Consider the following 26776-nt stretch of genomic DNA (forward strand, 5'->3'; position numbering starts at 1 on the left):
TTCTCTCACAGGGTGTTGGCCCAGTGGTTAAGTCATCAGTCTCCCACATCTGAGGACCTGGGTTCAAATCCCAGTGCAGGCAAAGATTTTCCCAATGTTATTCAGTTAAAAGAATAAGTATTAATGTCTAAGTGTTTAACTAAATAAGTATTCAGTGGTGGATGAAGCATTTTGTCCAAAAAATGACTAAGTGTTTCACCCCATTTCCTTGGATAAAACTATTAGTACTACTGCTTTCTCTTACAGGTTGTTGGCCCAGTGGCTAAGTCATCAGTCTGCCACCGGTGTGGTCCTGGGTTCAATTCCCAGTGCCGGCAAAGATTTTCCAAATATTAAGTTAAAAGAATAAGTATTAATGTCTAAGTGTCTAACTGAATAAATATTCAATGGTGGATGAAGCATTTTGTCCAAAAAATGTCTAAGTGTTTCACCCCATTTCCTTGGATAAAACGTTTCAACACCTATGTATAAGTGGGGCACGAGTTGGTGTAGTGGGTTGCACACTCGCCTTTGCACCGAGAGAACGTGAGTTCGCTTCCCGGTGTCGGCGGTTCACTGACCAAGCAAGCGGTCGAGGGTCGGCCGAAGGCCGACCCGAGAACGCCTTTCGCACAGACAGGTCCTTCAAGTGTCTTCCGAACTGCCGAAGGCAGTTCGGAATATAACCTTTTGCTGAAAAGTATGACTAAGTGTTTCATATAAATTAAAAAGATTTTTCTTTTTTTTCCCCCTTCGTCTTATTCCATTGATCATTTCTTCTTTCCAAGTATTTTCAGCCAAACGACGGCAGCGAGAATCGAACCCAGGTCTCCCACACGGGAATCCTGTGAACTAACCTCTGCGCCAACCAAGTGACTACACTTTCCTTAGTAATCATTTGAGTGTCTTTCCAAGAAGTACACAGAAACAACTAAGTGAAAAAGTGTCCCAACCGGGAATTGAACCCAGGGCTCCCACACGGGAGTCCAGTGAACAAACCTCTGCGCCAACCAAGTGACTACACTTTACTTAGTAATCATTTGAGTGTCTTTCCAAGAAGTACACAGAAACAACAAAGTGAAAAAGTGTCCCAACCGGGATTTGAACCTAGGTCTCCCGCATGGGAGTCAGGTGAACAAACCTCTGCCCCACCATGTGAAATACAACATTACACACTGCTTAAGGTCACAGTGTAAAAAAATAAAAGATATATGAGTTGCAGGCTCAGCCCAACTACAAAAAAAATTGACTTTAAATTGCACAATTGTATTGTTACACTGTAGGTCTAGAAAATTATTTTCAGTGAAACAGAAGAAAAGTCAGCTTTGCCTCACCGTGAATGAGAGAAAAGAGGAGAAAAGTGTGCCTTCATCATATCTGGAAATCTTTGCCAACACTCCTTCAAGAATGGCAACAAACTTAGCAAAACACACAAGAAATATTAAAGCTTAAATCACAGAATTGCATATTTAAAAAAAATGAATCAATCAATGCAAAATGTGACCTTATACCTTTGCAACCAGGAGCTGAATCATATCTCGCACACTTTCCTCAATCAGTTCATCTATTTGTGAGTGGATCTGTTTCTGGAAAGTCAGAATTTGGCAATTTAGACAACGTTTCTGAGTCCATAATGTTTAATTTTGCGGTTAACATACACACTTATTTTTTGGGGGTGATTTGATCAGGTGTCATATGTGACCAAAGCATTAACCTGACATAATATCCCATAATTTATGGTGTGTGCATTGCTTCCTACAGTGTCTAATTAAAAAATGTGGATGGTCAACAATCATATATATGGTAAACTAGTTCAATATTGACAATGTCACCTCTACACCTTTAGTCAACACCAATCAGCCAACACATGGTGATTTTAACATGAAAATGTGATTAAAAAAATAAAAATAAAATAAAAAAGCTGTTACCAGACACAAACAGAGGAGCCTATGATGATTCCATTATATATTGTTCTGCAAAAAATGTCTTCGTTTTCATTTTTCTTTGTATTGTATGGTCTCTGGACTACTTGTGGAACCATGCTGCCTCTGATAGGTCAGTCTTGGTACTTTTGCAGACCAAGGTAAAATGCTCAAAATAGTTGATTTAGTGTACAGCATCTCTTTTTACTCTAACGATTGGGTGCAAAATCAGTATGTATATCCCACAGATGAAAAAAAAAAGTGTTGATTTACTTTATTCTTTTCCTTGGTGACTTCCTGACCCATCTCCATTGCACATAGTTTGGCCGACTGATCTTTTGCATCTACCATCACATTGAACATGGTGCATAATGTTGGCGAAATGCGGAAATCTGTTGACTTGCTGCTTTTTGCCAATTTAGACTCAAAGGCCATCCTGGTTCTGTTAAAAAAAGCAAGAAGAATAGTGAGAACGCTACAGACTATAAATGTGACAATTATTAGCTATATGCTTTACCTGTAAATTGGTATTCAATTTTTAAGTATTAAATGTGCAGTAGATAACTTGTATATTTTGCATGTATTTGAATATCTACACAAATACTACATATTTTTCCCCATACCGCTTGACGCAATTCTCAATCATGTTGCTTGACATGAGTTTGATGCGACTTTCAAGGTGTTTAGCAAACTCCTCCTCAGGCCAGTGAAGGTCTCGGATGAAGGTTTGGAGGGCATCCAGCTTCCAGAACAGGTCTTCAGATGTCCCGGAGCCATTACTGCCATTGAACCAAATAAAACGCATTTCAAGCTTTATGCCAGATGTGTTTGTGTGCACGGGAGAGTGGGTGGATGGTTACAGAAAGAGGGGGGAGGGAGGTGCTGAGGGATACTGCTCCTCGCCACCTGAACACTCATTTTACCATTTGGACAGACACTGACTGATCTGCTCAAATTGGCACTCTTTTGGAGCGTCAGCGCACAGGTGGGGAGGAGCAGAAACGTCATAGTATCAAAATCAATCAATAATCATGCCCATTGGGATGATTATTCATCGGGGGTGTGAGGTGGCCACATGCGGGTTCAGATTACTGAAGCTACAGCATTGAGTCACAAAGGGAATGACGACATGAGAGAGGATATCGCAGATGGCATTTTGTGGTCTGATTGGGCCAAAAGGTCACATCCTCTCTCAGCGTTCATATCCCCACACTGCTGGGGCCCCCAGATGAACTACCAGACATACCATGCAGATCTTCTTGAGTTAGCCTAATGAACCCTGCCCCCACAAAACAGCAACAACCTAGGCTAATTTCTGCTGTTTTTGTTGTTGTATTTTTTAATGGCAGGTCAGTCTATCAGGTTAGAATGGATGGTGATAAAACAGCCAGCTGCTACATTCTTTAACATAACCCCACTGTCCACTCCATCCAGACCATTTTCTCCTCAAAACCCTGGCGAGGTGGTCAAGGTTGTAAAAAGAGCAAAGCAAATGTCTGGGACCACCATGTGGAGATTATTTTGTTTCAGAGTTCAAATAATTTTTATATTTTTAACTTTAAAAGTCATTAGACAGCCTCTGGACAATACAAAGTATGTATATACTGCATGGAAATATGCACAGTATATACATTTCCTTCTTTCTGGGGGTAGGGAGCCTGTATCATCACATCTCAAACTCAACGGCATGCATGTTGAGACAAACGACCTCATCTATTTTCAGAAAGTCCTTGGCATGAACATGAAATGTTTTAAAAGGAGTTGAATATCTTATATTACAATCATGCCTATATCATAACTATATCCATGTCTTGTGTATTGTCTGGCCATGTACTTATCTGTGATAAATAAAATCAGTCAATTTTAATGAACAAAACCAGATCCAAATTGTAATTATTTGTTGTTTAAAATGGATATCAGAGAAGTTCCAATATACACTAGAACTCAAGCATCTTCATACCAAGGTCATCTCTGTTTTATTCTATAAAACTAGAGTAAACTAGTTGAATACACACTCAGAGTCATATATAGCAGCCATCCACGATGGGGTTGAAAAGCTAGGCATTTGTGGAAGGTTAACTGACAGTCCCGCTACTGGACCTGGCAGATTTGGTACTTTGGGAATTTGGAGGTTGACATTTGGTAGATTCACATTGGGCAGATTACTTGTTAAACTCCTGTAGAACAGACAGACAAAAAGAAACAACAAGAACAAAAAGAACGTAACAGTGGCGTGGGTGTAGCAGGAAGCAATGTGACACTCATTACTCAACTTAAAAAATTGCAAGAACACATGTCAACAAATATACGCTCTATGAAAAAAACCTATACCTGGACTCACATGTAAAAAGAAGCAAATGTGACTATATCAAAACAAAATAAAAAATTCAAAATGTTAATATTTGTTAAATATACTTAATCAAAATACGGGGTGGAAGACATAAAATGATAAACAAGTGAAACAGACTACAGGCCTTTTGCTTCTGGCAACATGTCAAATGCAAAAATTATAAAAATTAGGCATCAGCATCAATGTGCCTGGAGAGAAATGGCAAATACACATACTACATTACTCAGAGGCAAAAAAAAAATATTTTTCAATGTGAATTACTTTTTCCACTGGAGTTAAAAAAATATAATAAATCAAGCTCATGTAGCCCAAGCATGACTTGTAAGAGTTCAACAGACATCAGGGTGAACTTGATGATTAACTAATTCACCAACAGTCTGTGATTTAATTTTATTTTTAAATCCCACAAGTGGGCTCTAATGTTGCAAGACGGAGGGTCCTTACTTTACAGGTTCCCAGGATTCCCTCTCAAAGCCCTTGTGAATTGACTGTGCGATGGATGACTCCATCAGATCCACATATCTAACCACTAGTGGAGCATACAGATCCTGAAGGTGCTTGTGGAATTTTCCATTGCAAAGATGATCTGGAAAGAGAAGAATAAGTAATACTGATGGTATTGTCACAGTTAAACAAATTTGCTTAGAATTTTCCTCGCATCTCACATTTCTCATATGATGAGACACTCCAGAAAGGATTCTCAAACAGCCACCCTCAAAAACAATCTGTTTAACATCCAACGGGAGTTTTTAAAAATATATATTTGACTATAAAAGTGTTTTATTAGCAGTAACTCAAGATATAAAGATTGAGACAATAGTGTCTGACAATATGTTGGTGAAAACTAATCTTCCTTGGCCAATAATGTAGGTGGCACATTAATGAAATGTAAAAAATATTACTCAAAAGTCTTACAGTCTGTACGAAGGAAATCATTCAGAAGCTGGAAGAGCGGGAAACTGTCCCAACTCTCAGGCGACTGAATCTCCAGAGCGGCGTCCATGTCGATGGCATAGAGGGCCAGAAAATTTTCAGCGTGTTCCACCATGAGGTCAGTCCACCATGCAAATGCCTGCAAAGAGAAACAAAAGAAACAAGAAGCAGCATCACGTGGCTACATTATCATAATTTAGTCTTTATTTTTTCACACATTTAATTTTTTTTGTCAACGCTGAATTTCCTATTATGAAACCCCATAGCAACAACTCTGACCCTGAGAATCAGATGGAACCCAGCGTCCTTTGAAACAAAGCGCCTTATGTACTGACAAAACAGAAAATACACCCGCAACTGAAACAGTGGCCAGGTGGTACGAAAATATGGTATATCCCTGGCACTGTTCTTGCTGTTCATAAAAGTTAACGGGACATGATCCAACTCAAAAACTAACTACCGTGAATTGTGTGATAACCAAGGGTTGGTCAAATACCTACATTTACATCATATTCAGTAACATGGTCAAAATTTCATATTCTTCAAATATGAGAAGATAAAATCTCCAGTAAATCTGCAGTCTGCCACTATGGTAAGCATCAACTGGCATTGGATTTTAATATATTTTTTATGTTGTTACTTTGAAGCTAATGTGCCACCTGGGAACACAGAACTGTGTCGTGCATTGAACACATCATAAACAATTGAACTGATGCATGCCCAGGCATATCCAAGCAGGTTGTTATGAAAACTTGTTCATTTTAATAGAAATCACATTCCTAGGTGGCGTTAAATCAATACTTTCAGAGCTAAATTTTCAGGAAATAACCAAAGCTAGACTCCCTATAAAAGTGTGTAAATAGGTACAGTGAATATGTGAGTGAAAACTGTAGTTTGTCTCAGAGATAGAAGTGCACTGTGTCATGCTGAGAGATCACAACAATAGTACACCTTGCAGTAAAATTTACTGTTAGTCAGATGCTCCATGCTAGTAAAACAACATGCATTTGAACTGTCCATGTATAAAGGACAGCATGTCAGGGCCTTCCCCCACTGTTGACATTTTTTTGCAGATTTGAGTTTTTTCTCATGCTGACGTGCCACTTCCCTGCATGCTTTGCTGCCAAGCTTAGAAGAGAGGAGCTCTGTCAACCATTCATAGACAAAATCCCAGACAAAATCAGTTTGACTGCTGCTCACAACATGCACGTCATTTTCTTCAGATCCTTTGCTTTGGTGCACAGCATCCCGTCAGGCTTCTCATTTGCCTCCAAATGTTTCCAAAGTACACTGCATTTATTTGCTGCATTTGATGTGGCTCACCCACGGTAATTTGCAATCCTACTTACCTATCCACTTACCCCCCGCGGTGAGCTAAAACAAACACTAGCAGCAAATCAAGCAGCAAAACAAAGCTCTTCTCCAGCATATTGGAGGAGAAATTGGGGTTGGGGAGGGGGGCCCTCCAAAATGATGATTATTATAGTTCAGAAGAGCACACTAGCCAATACACTGCTTAGTCGATGCAATCAGTCCAGAGGGGACATGCACATGACTCATTCCATGTTATTACATACCTCTTTTCCCTGCATGGGGAGGCATCAATCACAGTGAAAACACATTAAGATGATAAAGATTGCACTTTTAAGGTGCTTTTTGCATGTGTGGTGAGCTTACACAGCAGAGGGGGGTGATGGAGAAGGAATAGCTTAGTGCGGAATAATGCTTGGACAAGAGCGGACATTAATTGTCAGATGGAGCAGGAACACAACTATGGTGGATCAAAGTTAGAGGTTCACATGGAGCATACTCGTTCATATTGTCTCAGCATGCTGTTGGCAGAGCAAGGAAACCTCTTCAATGAACATGCGATATGATCACAGTCATGTTGTGCAAGCTCCTCTTATTCACCTAGATTACCGACCCCACCCGTCGTTTACAGCCTGAGCTACAGAGAAGGTGCTTCTTGCCATAATGGCACACATGCCATACAAAAAGGGGTCTTGGGGAAGGGTTGGTGGGTTGGGTTGGGTTTGTGCGTGACAGGGACTGAAGAAGGGAAGGATGGAAAAAGATACAAATACTGTACCGATTGATCTGCAGAACTTGTGACTGCCGCCTGTCAAGCATATTCAGAGAGATACAATAAATCTGAAAGATCTTTTAAATGTTGTTATAGGATGAGATTGGATCATCAAGTGTTTGATCTACTCAAGGTATCGCAGTGAAGAGACCTTTTAAGTTTTAAGCCCTTGCAAAAGGGTCACAAAAATGAATGATATTAATGGTGCTTAATCTTTTTAAAATAAATACGCAAAAACTGCATCCTAGATTTTATTGCAGTCATTAAGCTTGGATCACAGATATTACATTTTCTAAAAATGGAAAGAAGGGGTGGTGAACTGTTTTGTATAATTATCTTTGTGTAATATTCATCACTTCTCGCAAACTAACTTTTTAGATTAGATTGCCTATTTATTGTAGGGCACTTAAAATCTATTAATCTGAACATATTAAAAACAAACAGTCTCAGTATTTATCAATATAAGTGGTTAAAAATAATGCAATATCAATATTTTGTAGGTTCACATTTTGTTTTCAATTTAAAAGTCTTATAAATTAAACTTGTATTTGGCAACATAAATCCATTGGGATTTATCTTTCAACTTCTTATAAACTGATGATGCAGGTCAGTTTAAAATGCATACATTTTTAGATGTTGAGGAAGATTAAAAACTTTAATTGTAATTGTTAGGGTTAGCACTTTGGGTTGGACTACATAGTCCTGCCTTAGTTGAAACTGTGCTCAGTTTGCACTTCAATTAACATGAGAAGGTTATTTTAGCAACACAAAGATGCAAGCTGTTTTATTTATAGCAAAGTTTTGCCACATAAAAGACTGCTTGCTCAGCAAGATAAGTGTTTTTGAAGGAGTGGCTGATTACCCACCTCGGCATGGTGCTCCTGGTTCTGCTGAAGGACCTCAATGACTAATTCCGCTAGGCGAATGGTTTCCTCCAGTTTTTTGGCCGGTGTGACTAAGCGGCCTACATTCTCTGAGGCAAAAGGACGAGGGGGAAGGAAAAGTAGTTAGTTGGGCACAGGGATAGGCAAAAAGAAGGGGATGTGAATTTAAAAAAATATCATAAATTAAGTGCTTGCATTGTGATATTAATTCCAAATAAGAATACTTTTTTTTCAATTTTACTGCATGTATGTAGCAGGATATGAGCAGGAATGCCCAACTCCAGTCCTCAAGAGAGAGCCACGATCTGGTCTGTTTTTCATTTCTCTCTCCTCTACCACACCTGAATTAAATAATGATCTCATCAGCAAGCTGTCCAGAGGCTTGAATACCACACTGAGTATTTGATTCAGGTGTGGTAGTGGAGGGAGACATGGGAAAACAAACTGGAAGGGGCAACCGGAGGACCGGAGTTGAGCACCCCTGACATAGAGCAAATGTGACATTGGCAGGACAAGTGAAATCAACATGGAAATTGATGTGCAACAACACATGTCGAAAATGGACATGGAACAGTTGCATTGAATAAGCATCAAGATTTGGAACCGTTTCATCAGACTAACAAAGATAAAAATACTATAAATTGGTATATAAAAGGAAAGATTTATTTTAACAGCATAATGAACAACAGGGTGTTTACCTTTTCACCAACTAGTACAATCATTCCTAATAATTTAATAAGTTTGTATTTTGCTTACAGTTCCAAGTCATGTGCTTATCAATTTCTAAATGTTATGACACTCAAACTGTGAAATGATACAAATTATTTTGAATGGTCATGTAAAATAAAGAGAAAAAAATTTACTGTGAGCCAGAATTTGTATTATCACTTAAATTAATCAATAAGGTATGTTTTACTGCAAATATAAGTATGTATAAGTATGTATAATATTTAAAAAATATATATGTTAAACCAGACATTTCAAATGGACAGAAATTTTAAGAAATCAATTTATCAAATAGATAAAGTGGAAACATAAAATATTTTCGATGGTTAGATTAAAAATAATGTTTTCAAGTTCATTAAAAAACATTTCACTGATTCGAAAATAACTATAGATTTATATTATATAAGATTATTCATCCCATATTCGGGAAATTTTACTGTCACAGTAGCCAGAGGATGATTATTAGTAGTATTAGTAGTTAGTAACATGAGGCATACAATCGGTTGAGCTTGTTTGAGTGTTCATTACATAAAACAATAACTTTCTCAAAACCATGCATATAGTATATTATAACTTTGCATAATATACTTTGGGGAGGACGTGCTACATAAAAATAAATGTCTAATGTAAATGTCTAAACCAAAAGCTAAACATGAGTTCACCTGGATCCTTCTGATCCTTTTGCCCTTTCTCAACTTGGACGTGAAGAGGGGAAAGAAAAGAAATGTTTAGAATTAGAGCGATTTTAGTTTGATTTCACACTAATATGAAGGGCTTGGGCTCTTGCAATTGCTGGTCTAGGCAACAAACATGTCACAAATACATAAATAAAACACAGACGTTGTAACGTAACGTACCCTGTGAATGAAAAAAAAGTGAGGAAATGCTTGTTAACAAATGTACAAAAGCTCTTGAAGACAAACGGAGGACATTTAGCAGAATTACACTGGACACATTGACCAACTGGCGAAAGGTAAAGATCAGACAAACATTTAAAGCACTTCAAGTGAAAGCAGCCTATCATGTTATTCCATTAAGAGTACCCCATGGTACTAAGTTTACCTGTTGGGCAGGGCACATTAGTACTTACACATAAGTGATCAGACCACATGATTGGAGGAGATATCAATGTACGTAAGCAATGTAAAAATGCATTCAAGTCAAAGGAAGGTGCATAGAAAGGAAAAGAAAGAAGCTCACGGACTAGACTGCTCATTCATATCCACCCAAGCAGATGGTTGTGATGAAATATATTCAAAAAATATATAAATAAGAACCCATCTGATTCTGTGGTGCTGCTCGGATCTTACAACAGCTTTTTTAGACACTCAATCTCACACATATAAAGGCACAGATAATAAAAAATAAAGAAATAAATGGCAGAGAGAGAGAGAAGAGGCCAAGTGGGAGATGAAGTAAGAGGTGGGTTTTGGATGAAGGTACTCACGGATGGTTAAATCCATCACTTGAGACGCCAAGCAGAAGACAGGGTGCTCAAACATTTCCCTCTTTTTCCCTACAAAAAAAAAGGATCGAGGCATGCAAGAGGCTGGGATCAAACGAGGGAATGCTGGAGGTGGGAAGCTGATGGGAAGATGGCTGTCCTTGTGAGACTGCAACTCAAATGCTTTTGGCAAATTGTTAAAAAAAGAAAAGAGGTGCCTCACGAGGACAGCTGGAGGTCATCTGACATAGCAGCGCAAGATAGTAAGGCTGTCTTCTTAATATCTTTTCAGCACGCTGAGTATTGTTTTTTTTTTTTTTTAAGGCATAATATAACATCAGTGCATGGTGGCGTAGCGAGGGATGCCCAGGAGGCAGTCCATGGCAAGTACTTTTAGACACTATTCTGTAGGTTTCTTTACCCAAAATTGGCATAATTATTAATATATATGAAAGATGTTAAGTTAATTTGGTTAATAAAAACACTAAGAAAAGAATAATTCCACTGTTGTAATTTTAAAAAAATAGGGTAATATGGTTTTGAGCAATACATTACAAATGCATTTTGAATGAAAACCTTATCTATTTTGATTATTTAGCACAGATATCACATGGACTGTAATGAAGAGAAACTCATGTCACATTGCTATTTATTGAAATGTTGTCTGATGAAATGGAAGAAAATGACTTAATTTCAGCACCTCTAATCAATTTCATGGATTTTATGCAATTTCGTGTTTCAATATAAATTTAATTTATGGATTAGATCGGCTTGACACAACCTGTGAGAATGTGGTCGCCTTCCAATATGTGATATGTTGAGCTCCAGGTTTTTTTCATTTCGTCAATTTCACTTAGATGGCGAATGTTGGTTTCACCCCTGTTCAAGAGCATCATCATTTAAAGTTTAAGATGGAGTTATATGTTACTTTGCTGGTTATTTTTAATGTAATGCGAACTGCAGATAGTTGGTTTTGATGGGAATCCAGGTTTGTCGAGGCAAAGTCTATGGGACCACAAAACTGCTTTTTGTATAATATTAAGAAATTGCAGTACTCTTGTGAAAAAAAAGACATAATATTATGAGAGTAAAATCAATGCAGGTTAACATCACGTGAACCAGACATTGTTCGGGTCCGCAGATTAATTTTTTTGGCAATTTAAGGTCTTTGTGAAAAATGAGATATTAAAATACTGAATGACTTTATATTGTAAATATAATTGATAGTTTTTCCAGCTGGCGGTATCCTTGAGATTTTTGCAATGCAAAAACTGTGCCACTGCGCAAAAATGATGGAAAGACCTGCATAGATGAACCTTTTCAGGGTGATCTAGAAGCACCCGCTGCCACACACTACGCCACTCTCAGTGTGGTATTATGCCAAGCAAAGTGCTTGTGAGTGAATCAAGATGACATCTCTAAGCACATGCAAGGTGGGGGGGGGGGGATGATGCTAGCTTGTATATCCGATCAATCCTAGCATCCTTTTTCTGGGTAAGCCACTTTACCACACATCCTCTGATTGTGAGTAAAGTGGCTATGTGGGTGAAGAGAAGTAAGCAGAGTTTACAGAAGGGGTTAGTAGGAGACAGAGGTTACAGGACAGCTGGTGGTATCCTGAGAAGGGGGAGTGGTAAAGGGAAGTTTGAAAAGAGGTCGGGGTTGGGTTTTGTAAGAACTAATGCAGTCTTAAGCCTTTGGAAGTCCTGATTGTTGAGGGGTCAGGAGAATGATAGATCCGTATTGACAGATTTTGGGGGGAGTTGAATGCATTTTTACTCACACACACCTCTCTATACAAAGGGAAACTTGAGCTACAGATCAGCACAAAGCTAAAGCAGGCCTGAAACAAAGGAAAGGGTTATTGCACTGAGAGACAGAGAGGGAGAGAATTTCTCGGTGGCAAAAAGAAAAGAGGACAAAAGGTCAAGTGGAGTCTCAAGACAAGCTTTTTGTGTTCATATTGACCAATGGACAACATGCAGTTTGTTTGCTGTGGTTAAATGAGCGCAAATCAGAAGTGTTCACTTTTTAGATGGGAATAAAAGGACTCCAATTAGCTTCCCTAGAGGCAATTTTTGCATTATCAATACAAAAGCATAGACAGGCCATCCAACAGGTTATACTTTAAAGTGGTGTCACACTTTTATTAAATTAACAAAAGTCAGTTACAATTTTGTCGGTTAACTGTAACACAAAAACAAGTTTGATCAACTTAGTTTGAAAACTTTAAAATAAAAAAAAAATGTAAAAAAAATCACTGCATATCCAAATTTTCAGAGAAATATGCATGAATTTTTCCTGACAAAATTCAGGCATTTTATGTAGGTAATTATGAAAGTAAACTCAATATTCAAGTTAAAAAAAAGATTGTATATAAACTGTTTCATTGCAGATCATTTTTATCCACACTCCATCAAAGAAAAGTTATTTTATTTACCTTCAATTTTAGCATAATCTTTAATCCGTTGGTAGTTGAGGTTAGCAGCCTGTTCCAAACATCTGCGGATTACTCCTTTAACTTCCTCTGGAGGGACTGGTGTCACAATGTCCTTCATCAGGACCTGTGGGGCCCAATTAAATACAAGCAGATACAGATATTATGCACAAAGTCAGGTGGGATAGGCTTCAGCACCCTCCATTCCACCAACAGTTGTAGCTAGATGCCATTATATCTTGATCGTGTTTGACATCTTATTCAGATTGTGGAGTAATACAAGCAGTACCCATAAAACACGTATGAATGTGCATTAAGAAAATGTACAAACCCTCTCTAGCAAAGATAACGTGGCCTTCAGTGCGCCTTCTGGACGGCCAAAGGGGAAACAATATCTACACAGAGGGGACAAGAAGACATGTATTCATAATGAAAGATGACAGTTTGTTTTAAAGTGCAATGCCTGTGTATTTGTTACCTAAAATTTACAATCTGGTTTTCCAATATCACACGCAATCGCTCTTTGATATCTTCAAATCTCTCCTTCTCGTCCACTTTGACGGTGCTCAGCCCATCTGGCCTGTGAGGGTCATAAAAACATAATTGAAAGGCAATAGAGATAGATAATCACATGCACACACGCACTAGAGTTGTCTAAAATGGTGTTCTTCTCCAGCCAGAGTTCACTTTAGGTTAAAAATAACATGACCGGAGGCTGGTCGTAACAAATTATATTTAGTCCATTATTATTACTCAAAATCTTTTCAGGCGGCATTGCACCATACTGTTTTTTTTTTTTTTTTTTTTGTTTCATTGATCCATGTCCACTTAACATAGCATAACAGTCAACAGAAAATAATGTACCCCAAAGTATTCATTTAACTGAAATGGGTGTTTGATAAAATGGCTGTGTGATGTGCCAAGATGCACTGCCCTGTTTTTTTTTCTAAATACGATTTTTACCCACTGAGCCTATTGCACTGTTTAAAGTGTAAATAACCAACCAGTTTAAGCTCCGATGTCTAGCATTGTTTTTACTGAATTTGCCTTCACTTATGTCTTTTTTAACCAAAAATATCATTCATTATATTTTTTGTTTTAGTAATGTTGAGCGGTTTTATTCCAATTGGTCTATTTGAAGCTCACAAGCTTCTCACAAATTACTCAATACTTAAGTTTAAGGAACAAATGCACTACTTACTTAATACTTAATTGCAATTATATATGAAAACAATATTGTACTCATTTTTTAGTCATTCCATTCTGAAGCAGTAGTCATGTTCTCTGACTTTTCAAGAGTTTTTGGCTACTCCATCGACAGCTGATGATATATTGTCTCACCTTTTGTGCTCTTGCGAGAGCTTGGAATCCCTTCTTTTTCTAAACTTGCATATGAGTTGTGCTCGTTTAAAGCCACTTTCAGCATTTGGCCTTTGGGAGTTTTGGGGGTTCATTAGGGCCTCGTAGCCCAGCGGACCCCAGTAACTGCGGCCCTCTCTGACTTTAATGGACGCATGGGAGGATGAATAATTTGGACAGTAAGAAACTATGGCAACAAAAGAAAGGAAGAAAAGAACACAAAGAAAAAACAAGCAAACACGTGGACATATGCAAATGGTTAACAACACAAAGTTAAAGCAAATACAAAGACTCAATTTATGGGACTGTAATGTGTTTTTCACAGGCTATTTGTAAGTTCAGTAACATGACCAAACACGAGAAAGTTAGGGAATTATAGCATGATTGTCTATTTCAACCCTAATATGTTTTGGCATGATTTTTTTTGTTGTTGTTGTAATTATTATACTTATGGATAGTTAGCTTTGTTTTGAGGGACAATCCAGAGTCTAAAAAACTTTAATTTGCTGTCAAATATTTTGTGCTTTGGACTTTGAATATCAATTCTCGGTAGTTAAGTCAACATACCTTATTTTCACAACCATAATGCGCACTTAAAAGTCTTAAATTTGGCGTCTTATAATCCAGTTCACTTTATATATGGACCAATACTAAAATTGTTATCACGATAAAATAAAATAAATCAGTCGATAGGCGATATATATATATATATTTTAAACAATGCCAAAATGTAGTGGAATTTTGTGTTTTTTGGGGGTATTTTTGGGTCAGGAAGTGAACAGGTTAATATAGTTTATAAAGGAAATAATTAATATTAGAATTGCTTATGTTGCTACAAAAAAGTAGGTTTCAGACCACAAATTAAGCAAAATAGCCTGCAAAAAAACATTACAGTCCTATTAATCTAGCCAATGCATGAAACAATATTAAAGAACAATTTAATCAAACAACAGATAACGTGAAAGAAATAATAGATGGGTAAAACAAAATATCTCAGACGCAATGATTTGTATAGTGCGTGCTATATGTACTATGAACACATGTTTTTGGATAAGCTGTATGACTGTCAAGTCATAAAAAAATGGAAAGAAACAGGTTTGTGCACACCTGTTCCCGTGCACATGGGAGGCACAAAATGCAAAGCTGTAGTGCAGAAGAGTAGGGTCGATAATGGCGCCACTCTCTGCCCTCTCCAGCAAGTCACGCAGGTAACACAGATGCCTGTGGCAACCACGGACCCCATTCCTGGCACAGTATTCATCCAAAACAAACACCTGACCTGGGCTGAACCATCCCTGCGTGGCATAAGTAGTAGTCAGTGGCCTGCAGCAAGGCAACCCTGAACGTGAATATGAAAAAATCTCACCAAACAGCAGAAGGTGTCGTTGAGCCTGTGGTCCAAGGTGAGTCGCTGCACCATCTCAAAAAGCGAAGCGTGGTCAAAGCTACAAGGGTTAGCTGAGATAAACTCATCCATGCCGTGTTTCTGAGCTCTGTCAGCATCTATCCCCCCAACGGCACAGGAAGAAGCACATAGGTCAGAGGAAGGGTTGATAGTCAAGTGCGTGCTAAGTCTTGGTCATAACATAGAAGCATCAGGGAATCTTTTTTTTTTCTGTTGGTGGTGAAAGGGGGAAGGGGGTTCTTCTGAGGGCAAATTATAAACATTAACAGCTTACATTGTCAACTTGCATTGTGTCAGACAGCGTAAAGAGATCTGATCTATTGCTGGGAGAGCTGATGCTAGGAGTGACGTGCTTATATTGAATGTGCATGCACGTGTCTTGGTAGTATCAAAATACTTTTTTTGTTCTTCCTGTCAAACGGCATCAATAGATTCTGCCATTCCAAAATGGTTGTTTTCCAACCAGCTGTGTGCCATAGAAATGAATGGCAAAGGTCCCATTTAGATTTGCTATTGATATACTCGATTACAAAGAAAATGAGAAAATTGGCAAAAATGAATGGATATGGCTGATGATTTTTTTTTTTTATTGAAAACTTATTCGTGCTGTATTGCTTATTAAAGACCACATGAAAATATTTAATGCACGTTCACTATCTAATGAGTTCAAATGCAAGGCCTGAATTGAAACAAAAAAAATCTGTTTTAACTATCATGGTCACAGAGGTATTAATTAAACATATCATTATGAGGTTGTAGCTGGCAGTCATGTTTTTAATCACCATATAAGATGAAAAAGAGGGCTGGCATATTAAAAATATCATTCATTCTGATGGAGTACCAGCATTATTAACTTGTGGATATGGGGAAATAATAAATTTGTAGATTTCTACATTTTCTCCATTGACAATACTACAAAGTTATTTAAAAAACTCATTATAGATCCTAGAAACTAAAAGATGATAATGCTTTGAACCCAGGACCCGAGAACTGTGAGGCCGACGCGCTAACAAATGGCGTGATCGGGCTGCCCTGTGGTTTTATAATATTTTTTAAATTAATATTTATTGTTATTAGTGTAGTTATCAGGTTTATCCTTTATAGCATTACAAGTAAGTACTTTTTTTTTTACAATATCTGCTCTTTGGAATACATAAATGTTGTAACCCTCAACCAATTAGCTGGTAATTCAAATAATTCAGCACCTTGGAGAGCTCCTTTTGTATCTAGTTGTCAGGGATACTGCTCTTGTATCCAATCTCATTAGATAGTGCAGGTGTTCTTGATAAGTGATGCGGTCATGTCCTCTGTGTAAGTGACATGTCTCAAACCTATGATACACAGACAAGGTGACTATGACGCAGGAAGGGGCGTGAGGTGGAATGTGTAGGTCTAAGTTTGCGGTTGGGCGGAGCCCGGAGAGAGCAATGGTGATATCTGTCAATCTCCACCAAGCAAAGACTAACGAGGGATAGGATTGCAATGCAGGTGCTTGGCATTATAGAGTATTCTTAACGAGGGAAATTACATAAGGTCATAATTATCACCTCATCTGAGGAGAAAACCTGTGGGGCGACAACCCAAAATGTGCACAAGATGAGTAAGATCAACAAGTGAGATCAAGTGAAAATATAGTGCAAGAACACAAAGTGAAGATGAAGGACACTGACAGAAGTTAGGATTGAAAGGACAACAAAGAAGTGGACAAAAATACAAAATAAAGCAAAAAGGAGGACCAAGGTGAAAGAGTTGTTCATGACCAGTGGGAATTTTAAAGGGTGTTTGGCAAATGAGACAGCATTTAAAAGTATGAGCAGAAGGAATCGGGCCTGCAATAATATAGTCTTTGTTTAGAAGTGAGGGCATAACGGATGAGTGTACTAGCTGGCACACTCAACACTATGTGACAGTTCCAGTTTCAGTGTTGTATTTGCTACAAAAGAGCAGACGCTTAAAGAAAGAAGCACATTTTAACATCATGCACATCTACAGTTCAGATTTGACATTTGGAATTGCATTCCCTTGTTTTGTATTCTCGTGGTTCTCTTTCTCTTTCTACGCATTTGCAAGTTGACAATACTTCAATGTGTTGCAGTGTGTTCATGGTCATCTACTGAGCAGACTAACAGGCATGTCACTACTAAAGAGGTCTAAGAGGGTAGCAGTTTAGTGCAAGTATGGGTAAACAGCATGAAGCCAACATAGGCAGAACTGTATCATTCTCTGGGATATGGGGAAAGGGGGAAGGGGGATCATGAATGGAACCTCCAGTATTGACAGACACTAATGGGAACATGACATAGTAAAAGTGTCCTATTCAGGCAAATAAAATGCTGTATGAGATCACTGCTTTCTGAAGGTGGACTACTAGACTTGCCTCAATATCACCAGGCCCGTCTATTGCAGGAGAAGTTGGGAAGAGGAGGGAGTTCCGGAGTATTTCATCGTAAGAAGGGGCGGCATTAGCTACTCCTTGTCTTTGGCATTCAGAATACTCCGCATACATATTTGCCAACTCTCGTCAAATCAAAAAGTAAATCATTGGGAGTCTATAGGAAAAAATTGAGCCCTCAGTAGTAAAGCATGTGAACACTCTCACAGCCTTGCATGGTATGAATTATTCATGTTCCATTGAGCTAATTTTAAAGATTTGCTTCCAGCTCTTTAATACACCACATCAATAATACACATGGATATAGATTTAGTACTTTTATCTTGGGCCAATCTGTCGTCTTTTTAGTCATCAAATTGCTTTACTCTTGAGGGGTATGGTTTCCAATGTGAGCAAAAAGAGAGAAGGCAATTATGCAGGAACAACGATCATATCCACTTGAACTAAATACTAATCCAAAAGAAAGAGCGAAATCAAATTGTTTTGTTCTATTTTTCAAAAGAAAAAAGACATGCATCCTATACTGGCACGAATGAATGCTTCTGGAGTAAAATTTGATCCTCAAGTGGAGGTTCTCAAAAAAGAAAAAAAAAGTTCTCAACTAAGATCTAAAGATATGAAGCGAGACATGAAGAAGGAGCAAAGGCAGGAGGAGAAAGAGCAGGAAGAAGAAGAAGAGAGAGAGAAAGACAGAAAGAAAGAGCGTTGCATTTGTCAGATAATCGGCGGGGATTATCTGAGCTGTGCCGGCTACAGGGAAGCACTTACCCTTGAGTCCAGCTAGAAGACAGCAGGGTAAGAAGGGACAAACCAGAATAACATAAAGACTAGCAACAAGGCTGGAGGAGAGCAATCACGAGAGACCCTGACTGACCGAGCAGCTAGCGGCATTACTGAACAAGGGTAGACAGGCAAAGCATGAAGAAAACACAACTTAGAAGAAAACAACAACAACAACAACAAAACAACCGATACCGACATGAGACCTTGTGGCTTGTGAGTACATGTGGAGACGATGTGTGACAACAGACTCTGAGGCAGATTGAAGAGAGAACGGGTCGGACAGAAATAGAGAAGAAGAAAGCATCTAGAAACCCCATTCACTCCACGGTAGTGTTTTGTTGTCCATTTTAACCTTGTGCATAAGGAGTGGTGAACTAATAGGTACCATTCATATTAAAAAGAACAACAAATATCAGTCAAGAGGAAGGTTCTGGAAAGAATCAAGAGTTTCACCTCTACCCCCAATCTTTAATATCCAGGAATATCTCCTGATACAGACATAAATTGCAAAACGATATCAAAATCTTAGGTTTTGACCTAATTTCAAATTTACAATGCATTGAATTGTATTAATTTATGCACCATCGTCTATTACGTATTTTGCTGTTCAATATACCCGGGTATATTAAATGGTGCACAAACGGGAGGCTCAAAAAAGCAAAAATCAATTAATATACCAGGTATTTTAAACAGCAAAATACAATAGCTACATTTGACAACATTGTAACCTATTTTTGCATTGTTTCCAGCAATTTAGGATTGATTACAAAAAATATACATTTAACATGATTCGGCTCATTAAACATCTGCAGGAATATAAATTATTAACTTTATTGTGTCATGTTTTATGAGCAAAGGAGCCCCATTTAGGTTCAGCTTGGAGTCTGATTGTTCCCCAAATGTTATTTTAATGTATATATTAGTTTCATTTCAAATTTCATTTGTTATGTGGTGAATGGAGCAGAACCACTGAGGTCTCAGGGCTCAAAATTACATTTTTCATTCCCTGTACCAAATTCTAACTTTGCCAATATTTGGATTCACTGATAATTCTGCAAGTGCAATGAAAGAAAGTACAAAAAAAGACAATTTGGCAAGTATAAAATGGGACAAAAAGTTTAAAAAGTTAAAACAGAACCTTCCCAAGACTGTTATTTAGCACTACAGCGGAGTCAGGAGGGTGATGTAGAAGTACATTATGATCCCAGTGCCATTCAAAACCACCAGGGGGTGAAACATATTTGCGCAATGTGCCACAATGTTTCAGGGGAAGGGGTAGGAATTGGTGAGATTTGTGTCACCACGGTGAGACTTTGAATGGCGAGAGCTGGCGTCAGAAGAGTCAACTAACCACAAGAACGACCACAAACTGGACAAAGAAACCAATGAGGAAACAAGAGACATTTGCGATAGGGTTAGGAGGGCTGACCCAATTGATACCAATTTCAATGCAATTTGAATGCAATGATGTGGGGGGGAAAAGAGAAGAATACACTTCAGGAACATTATCATTGGGAAATTGTTTTATCGTCTGAGAGTTGGGTTTAAAAAAAAATGCCAAAAGGTCTTTCTTTATGGGCATAATGAAGATGCACACTGAAAAGCCTAATAACATCTTGAATAGCAGGATCTATTACAGAGGAATTAAATGATAGTAGAATCAAATCAGTGGATCAGTTTTGCCATAAATTGTGAAAGCTTCGTGTAAGGGACTATGCACTAAGGCCAAATGAGAGAGAGAGAATTAGATTTGTAGTAATGAACACAATCTGCAATAAATTTGGATTTAAAAGACGGATTTAGAGGAAACAAGATGCAGTAAAAACGAAATTGGGGACGGATGCCACACGACTGAAGACAGTCTTACCTTCACTTTTCTACCAGACATGTGAGGTGCTTAAAGCACAGCGGTTTACTGGTCAAAAACAAGTGGGGGGCCACCATTTAGTGAATAAAAGACGAGCAAGACACGCTGACGTCAGCTTGAATTCCACCCCAGCAGGCTTGTATGTTCAGATCTCACGAGAAGTGGTAATTATGGTTTCATACCACAATGATCACACCTTTCCTAAGTTGGTCGTTGCTTTGGATAGCCTGTTGGGTTGGCACCCTTGGGAGTGGGTGAAGTGAGTAAGTGGTGGTGCTTCAAACCATATAAGCTCAAGGCATGTGTGTATGCTTTTGTGTGTGTGTGCGCATGATTGTGTGTTAGTTCCACCAGCACATGTTTGTGACCGTCAGAGTGGAGCACATGAGCGTGAGACATTCATGAACCGTCACTGCATCGTAGATGGAAACTACCTACGGCTTAAATAGGCGTGGTGCAATTCGGCCTACTTACAGAACTGAGAGATGGGAGCATCCATTTGGGCAGAAGTACCCCCTTTGGAGTTAAGTTTCTGGACCTGAGTGGGTGGGACAGGTTTGTGGGATTGGCCGGTAGCACGATACATGGCTTGGACCCACAAGATGCGGTCCTGCTCGTCATCGCTGGCGAAGATCACAGTGTCGCCCTCCTTCACCGCATTGAAGAAAGCCCTTCCGCCATCCAAGCCTGAGATATTCGGAGCAATGTCGGAGATAATCAGCTTTGCAAAACAAAATGAAACAATAAAATTCTCTGGAGGGAGATGGTGACTTACCTGGCTGCGGGTCACTGTAGTCCACAGTGTAACCATCGAGCTGGAGAAGTTCTTGTGGTTCTGACTTCTTCTCTCTATAGCTGCACATGGCGAATGTGTACTGACTCACCTGTGAAAGCAAGTGTGGGGCAGTATTTAAAATATACACAAAGAATACGCAAGAGCCAATGATTCTTCAGGACTAATGAATTCATGAATATTTGATTAGAGTGAAAAATTTCTTGATTGTGGATTTTAAAACGTACCTGCACAAGGACAAAGAAACGCTTCTTCCAACGCTTCCAGACATTCTTCCCAAAAGCCCAGAGATACCTGGCAAAACGTTTAGCACACACTCAAAAAACAGTTCTCATTTAAAGATTAGTTTTTTCCAAATTCATCCTTTTATTTGTTTTTAATTCTGGTATCCACCAGAGGGTAGTGTTTACTTCCCTGTACATATCAATGATGATGACCAACTTTCCCTCTAAGGTGCAAACCTGCACACTAGTCACACACGCTCAGCATACAAGAAAATCTATCCAGTGCAGTGAATATTTATAACTTTTTTTCTGTATGATTTTTGTATGAAGTTTGTTTTAATATGTTAAAGAGGCATGGATACCCAGAACTGACACCCACGCAGCTATTTACTCACCCGCAGTGTTTCATGTTTTGAGGCTTGTCCATACGAATGGCCAGTTTGATCCTGAGATCTTGGTCAGGGCAAGCCTTGGTCAAGGCCATTTTATGGAGTTCAGACTGCTTTGGGCTATTGGGAGTTGGATGTAGGACAACCTGCATTTAAAGCAAATCAATACATATGAGATCAATGTTTTGGTGTGACTTGATTTTTTTTTTACTAAGTCACCTATACATGTAGCTTGTTCTGTGAGTTAATGAAAAAGAAACAAAGAAAAATGAACAGGCCACCGATTTTTGCTGCCTCTGTCTCATCTCTCTTTACTGCAATAAAGCAATTTGAGGAAGTATGATTTCCTAGCAGTGTATGTGTCGCGGTGGGAGATCAGAAGGCCTTGTTACAGCCAAGGTCACCTTTTCTAGGACATCACCAATGTATCAACACAGACCTACATTACCCAAAGGACCAATACATACTAATCTGACCTTAAACATTGGTTGGAAAGAAAAAAAAAAGCACACACAGATCTCTGTCAATGTAAAAGTGACTTTGGAAAACCTAATTCACTGCTCTATAGTATTTGTGGTACCTTTTTGGAGCCTTGTATAAACTGTAAGTCTTTTCACAGATCTGATTTAAAGAGTTGATTTAGTTTTTTGCATAACTAACATGACTAAATATTCACACGAAATTCATACATCTGGGGGATTTGACCAATAATACCATAGCAGTGCATGTGCAATTTACAATTAAGGTCAATTAAGGTTCTTTTTTTTCTAATTGCATTGGACCATAACACATTTTCACAAATGCTTTTAGGAGATATGTTCTTTAAAAATGTACACATTATTTGAATAAATGTTTTTTTACCCTGCCCAGCTCTTTGTCCTCCAGTGCCAGTACTCCAGTGCTCTCAGTGAACAGTTTTACCTTGACAGCAGGCAGAGGGTGTGTAGTGGTAAAGTCCCCCTGAGTCCCCCATCTGAAAGACATAACACAATCGACTCCAGAAGTTGGCTCCCATCACATTTTACAACACCACAAGACTGCCTCGCCTTGAATGCTATTTACTGCTGGTTGGCAGAAAGTTTTACTTTGGCAAAGAGAGAGTTTCATGACACTCAAATTAATGAAAAGGTATGCTCTTATTTGACACTATCAATCTGCAACATAATTGCACAATAAAAGTCAGAATAGTTCAGAGAACAGATTCTTTATAGACACACAGTGACACTAATAATCCATCTTTGTGACACTTGTGCTAAATGAATTATGCAGTTTATACACCAGGCATCTTAAAATCTGAACGTGGCAAGATTTGTAGATCGCTGTTTGCACCGGCTTTATCAACCATAGTTGTTTAAAGCAATATACCAAGAAGGTCCCAAAGGCTTGTCTCCAATTAGTTTAAATGGACAATAGTATCTATACAACTCAGAAAGTACTTTGAGTAAAGGGTAATTGGGTGCATTGTTGGATTAACGTTAGTCAATTGCAAATGACATTAAAAGCACATGCAAATGTGATGTTATTGTTGAGTTTATGTGTCCCTGTATGTCTTACGTTGGCTTAGAAGCTTCCGCTTGATCAGTCTGGAGCTTTTCTCCTCCCTCCACTTCCATAGTGCAATAGACAATCCTGTTGGGGGCTAGAGACTTCAGCCCCTGCACCTCCATGATCACCACCTATATAGTCATAGTGATCATTCACATTATGAACTCATTTAGTGCCAGGTACAATTGATATTTAACTTCAACAACACTCATTAACAGTGATTTAAAGGCCCTATAAAACAATGGATAATAAATGCAAATTAAGGCCACCTGATGGTACAGTAGTGGCTCTTCTGCCTGACTTTGACACAGACAAAGTGGGATTGAAAGGCAGACTACACCCTAGACTGGTCGCCAGTCAGTCATAGGGCACAAAGAGAGACAAATGACCATCCGCACTGCCAATCTTACGGCCGCCAGCGGGAATTGAGCCCACGCCTGCCCGCGAGTGTACCACTGCACCACGAAGTATTTAAATCTAAGTTTGGTCCCTGAACGCATTAAGTTCGTATCTCAAGGTATTAGTGTACATTAATTTTGTACTTTTGATACAAAATGCATATTTAGTAGTTTGACAAAGACTGGCATGGTGAACTACAGAATATGTGTAGTACTTGGCAGCTCTGTCACTGTATGTAAAGAATTTTACCTCCAAAGTGAAAGACAAAACCACATCAGATTTTGAGAGCGTGTTTTCATCCTCCTGGCCCATGTCGATTATGGAGGTGTTGTGTCCTCGCTTCAGTTTCTGGAGCTTGAACTCTCCACCCTTGGATACAGGCATGCTTTCCAAATTGGCCATCAGCTGGTTCACTGAAGATTTGAGCTCCTCAATATACATTGCCTCCATGTCCTTTGACACAAACTTGGGGAAACGTCCTCCCTAAAAGAGGCAAATAATGCATCATTACTGGTAACAAATTTGGGGAAACGTCCTTCCTAAAAGAGGCAAATAATGCATCATTACTGGTAACAGATGAGTAACTGCTTCCTAAAAGCAGTCAAAAACTATTGAATGATAGTAAATGCATAAAACACAGGTGCTGTCTCCCTTGGCAATTATTTCCACAACATTTGGATGCAATTCCAATGCCAGATGAAAGTCAAAGAGATAGAAAAAAAGTGATCATGTTCAACCCAGTGGAAAGAATCTTGTTCAGTGATGTGAAAGACCCAAAAAAATCATTTTTTTAACATCTAATACTGGACACAAATATAAAAGAAAACTTGTATTTCCCGGAAGTGGTCAAAATAATCTTTTTTTTTAGAGAGAGACTAACACCTTTTCAATAACATAGTAGACAAAGAAAGGCAATCTCACCCTTGCAATCTGGTCAGCCATTTGAAGACGGCCATCCAACTCTCTTCTAATCTGTGCAGCCTGTTCATCCAAATTGTCCAGCTATACAAACATATGGGGAAACTCCATGAGATCACATTTGATAAATACGGTCTGCCATGTACTCAAAAGGTCATCAGTAAGATCACATTTCTCACATTGAAGTTTTAGCTTAAATTATTTTTTTAAAGGAAAGGTACACTCACAGTAAATATTTGATTCTTTGAGTATATAATCCTTTAAATGTTTCACATAGTGTTGCCTAGAGATTTCCGTGAGATGATTACATTTTATGATATTCGAGCTGTTGTTTCGGCATTTTTTGTTTTGACATGAGCAAATATTTGAGATATGACTACTGTATGGTTGCAGTAAACTCAACACAACAGATAAGTTTTAAAAATACAAAAAAAAAATTCTCAATGGCAGAGGCGCGATGATGAAATGGGTTGGCAAGTCTGCCTTACTACACTTCTGAGATCAATCATGGGCTCCTTGTGCATCATATCCCTGTGCGAGTCTTCTCCCGGTATATAAAAAAAATGCATGTGCAGGCGAATTGGACACTCTCAGTAGGTGCGATTATGAGTGGGAAAGGCTGTTTGCCTGGTGTGCTTTACGATTGCCTGGCAACCGGTTTAGGGAGTAACCAGCCTCCAGCCCATAGCCAGGATAAGCTCAAGCACCCTCTTACATATAAGTGGTATGTGTAAATAATGAATTCTAATTCCCCTTCCCAATTTAAGTTAGCTGACAAAATAAAACAAGGAGAATGAGATGTGGAATTAAAGCAACCTACAAAAAAGCCAGAAAATCAACTACTCTATGACAGATTGCATATCTGGTCAGTTTGTTGCAAGAGGTTGTAGTCATAGCAGCACGTTGTGTTAGCCAGCTTAAATTGAACAGATGAGACTGAAAGGAAAATCCATCACTGTCTCACAGGCAGAGAGCTGTCATCACCTTAGAGACCAATGAAAGGCACTACTGTGTGAATTGTTATATTTCTTGTTGATTTGCAAGGTGGTTGGCATAAAACACGGCCAAGACAGTAAAGCTCAGACAACAAAACGATGTTTGGACTGAAATGAAAACAGAAGTCAAAAACTATGCAAGGTAAAGCAAGGCTGCAAGTTCTGGCCCTAGAGGAGGAATGAAAATCAGATACATTCTTGGCTCCCTCTTATCAATAATAAATGGGAATCTTAAATTAGCTGACGCAGGGAAAGAGGGTCAGGATCTGATGTCTCTTGCGTCCTGAATCCTTACAGTTCTATGCTTTATTTCTTCCTGCTCTTAGCAAATGTGATTCTAATGAGACCAGAGATTATTGCTTCTAGGGGCGGGTTACTAGGTTCTATAAAATCTCAAAGAAACAAATCTTAAATCATCAAGAGAACGCCCCAAAATGCTTCTAGTGTTCCTAGCCAGCAGTGTAGTGTGGGTACAACAATAACATATAAATCATAAGACACATAAAAGCCAAGCGTCGGTTTCTTCACTGCCACTTTTCAAAAATACGGAAATTGAACTGGATTGTCTTGATTCTTCCTTTTAATCCTTTGCAAGAACCTTAGGATTTTTTTTCTTTGTCATTTTTACTCGGACTCTAAACAAGAAACGTCTATTTAAAAACAGACAGCATCTTTTCTTTTACTTATCCGTTTTCTTTCTTTTTTCCCCCAGATGAATTCAACTGGCGGCACAGTGGGTAGTCTTAGCACATACGCCACACAGTTCTTTTTCTATGCTTCATATTAGACATCAAAAAGGGACAATGTACACATTCGCAGATAATGGTTATCGTGAGTTCATGTCTTTCAGGTAGTGTGTTCAACTGAGAAGAGTGAATGTCGACTGTCAAGTGTGTTGACAGTTCAGGCCATGTACGAGCACCCTGCTGCATAACCTAGAGTTGTTGTT

General features: G+C 38.6%; 1 protein-coding gene across 12 annotated transcripts in view; it reads right to left on the reverse strand.

Annotated features, from left to right (window-relative positions):
* Nucleotides 1-26776, reverse strand: part of cadpsb (Ca2+-dependent activator protein for secretion b) — a 53185-nt gene that overhangs the window by 7798 nt on the left and 18611 nt on the right. For 2 of the 12 annotated variants that reach the window (XM_077727231.1, XM_077727220.1), the window contains exons 4-27: nt 24836-24916; nt 24164-24397; nt 23525-23646; nt 22832-22943; nt 21977-22116; nt 21585-21651; nt 21340-21448; nt 21039-21251; nt 15484-15620; nt 15225-15412; nt 14100-14255; nt 13237-13338; nt 13090-13153; nt 12762-12885; nt 9540-9572; nt 8134-8240; nt 7274-7303; nt 5167-5323; nt 4696-4837; nt 3917-4078; nt 2525-2680; nt 2175-2343; nt 1491-1565; nt 1314-1397 (exon numbers count right to left, since the gene is read on the reverse strand). In XM_077727231.1, the coding sequence (XP_077583357.1) occupies nt 1314-1397; nt 1491-1565; nt 2175-2343; nt 2525-2680; nt 3917-4078; nt 4696-4837; nt 5167-5323; nt 7274-7303; nt 8134-8240; nt 9540-9572; nt 12762-12885; nt 13090-13153; nt 13237-13338; nt 14100-14255; nt 15225-15412; nt 15484-15620; nt 21039-21251; nt 21340-21448; nt 21585-21651; nt 21977-22116; nt 22832-22943; nt 23525-23646; nt 24164-24397; nt 24836-24916 (2964 nt within the window). The remainder of the gene's footprint in view (nt 1-1313; nt 1398-1490; nt 1566-2174; nt 2344-2524; nt 2681-3916; nt 4079-4695; nt 4838-5166; nt 5324-7273; nt 7304-8133; nt 8241-9539; nt 9573-12761; nt 12886-13089; nt 13154-13236; nt 13339-14099; nt 14256-15224; nt 15413-15483; nt 15621-21038; nt 21252-21339; nt 21449-21584; nt 21652-21976; nt 22117-22831; nt 22944-23524; nt 23647-24163; nt 24398-24835; nt 24917-26776) is intronic. The other 10 variants (XM_077727223.1, XM_077727226.1, XM_077727225.1 and 7 more) reach the window with 10 other exon arrangements.

This window comes from Stigmatopora nigra, chromosome 10, assembly GCF_051989575.1.
Source record: "Stigmatopora nigra isolate UIUO_SnigA chromosome 10, RoL_Snig_1.1, whole genome shotgun sequence".
Lineage (NCBI taxonomy): Eukaryota > Metazoa > Chordata > Actinopteri > Syngnathiformes > Syngnathidae > Stigmatopora > Stigmatopora nigra.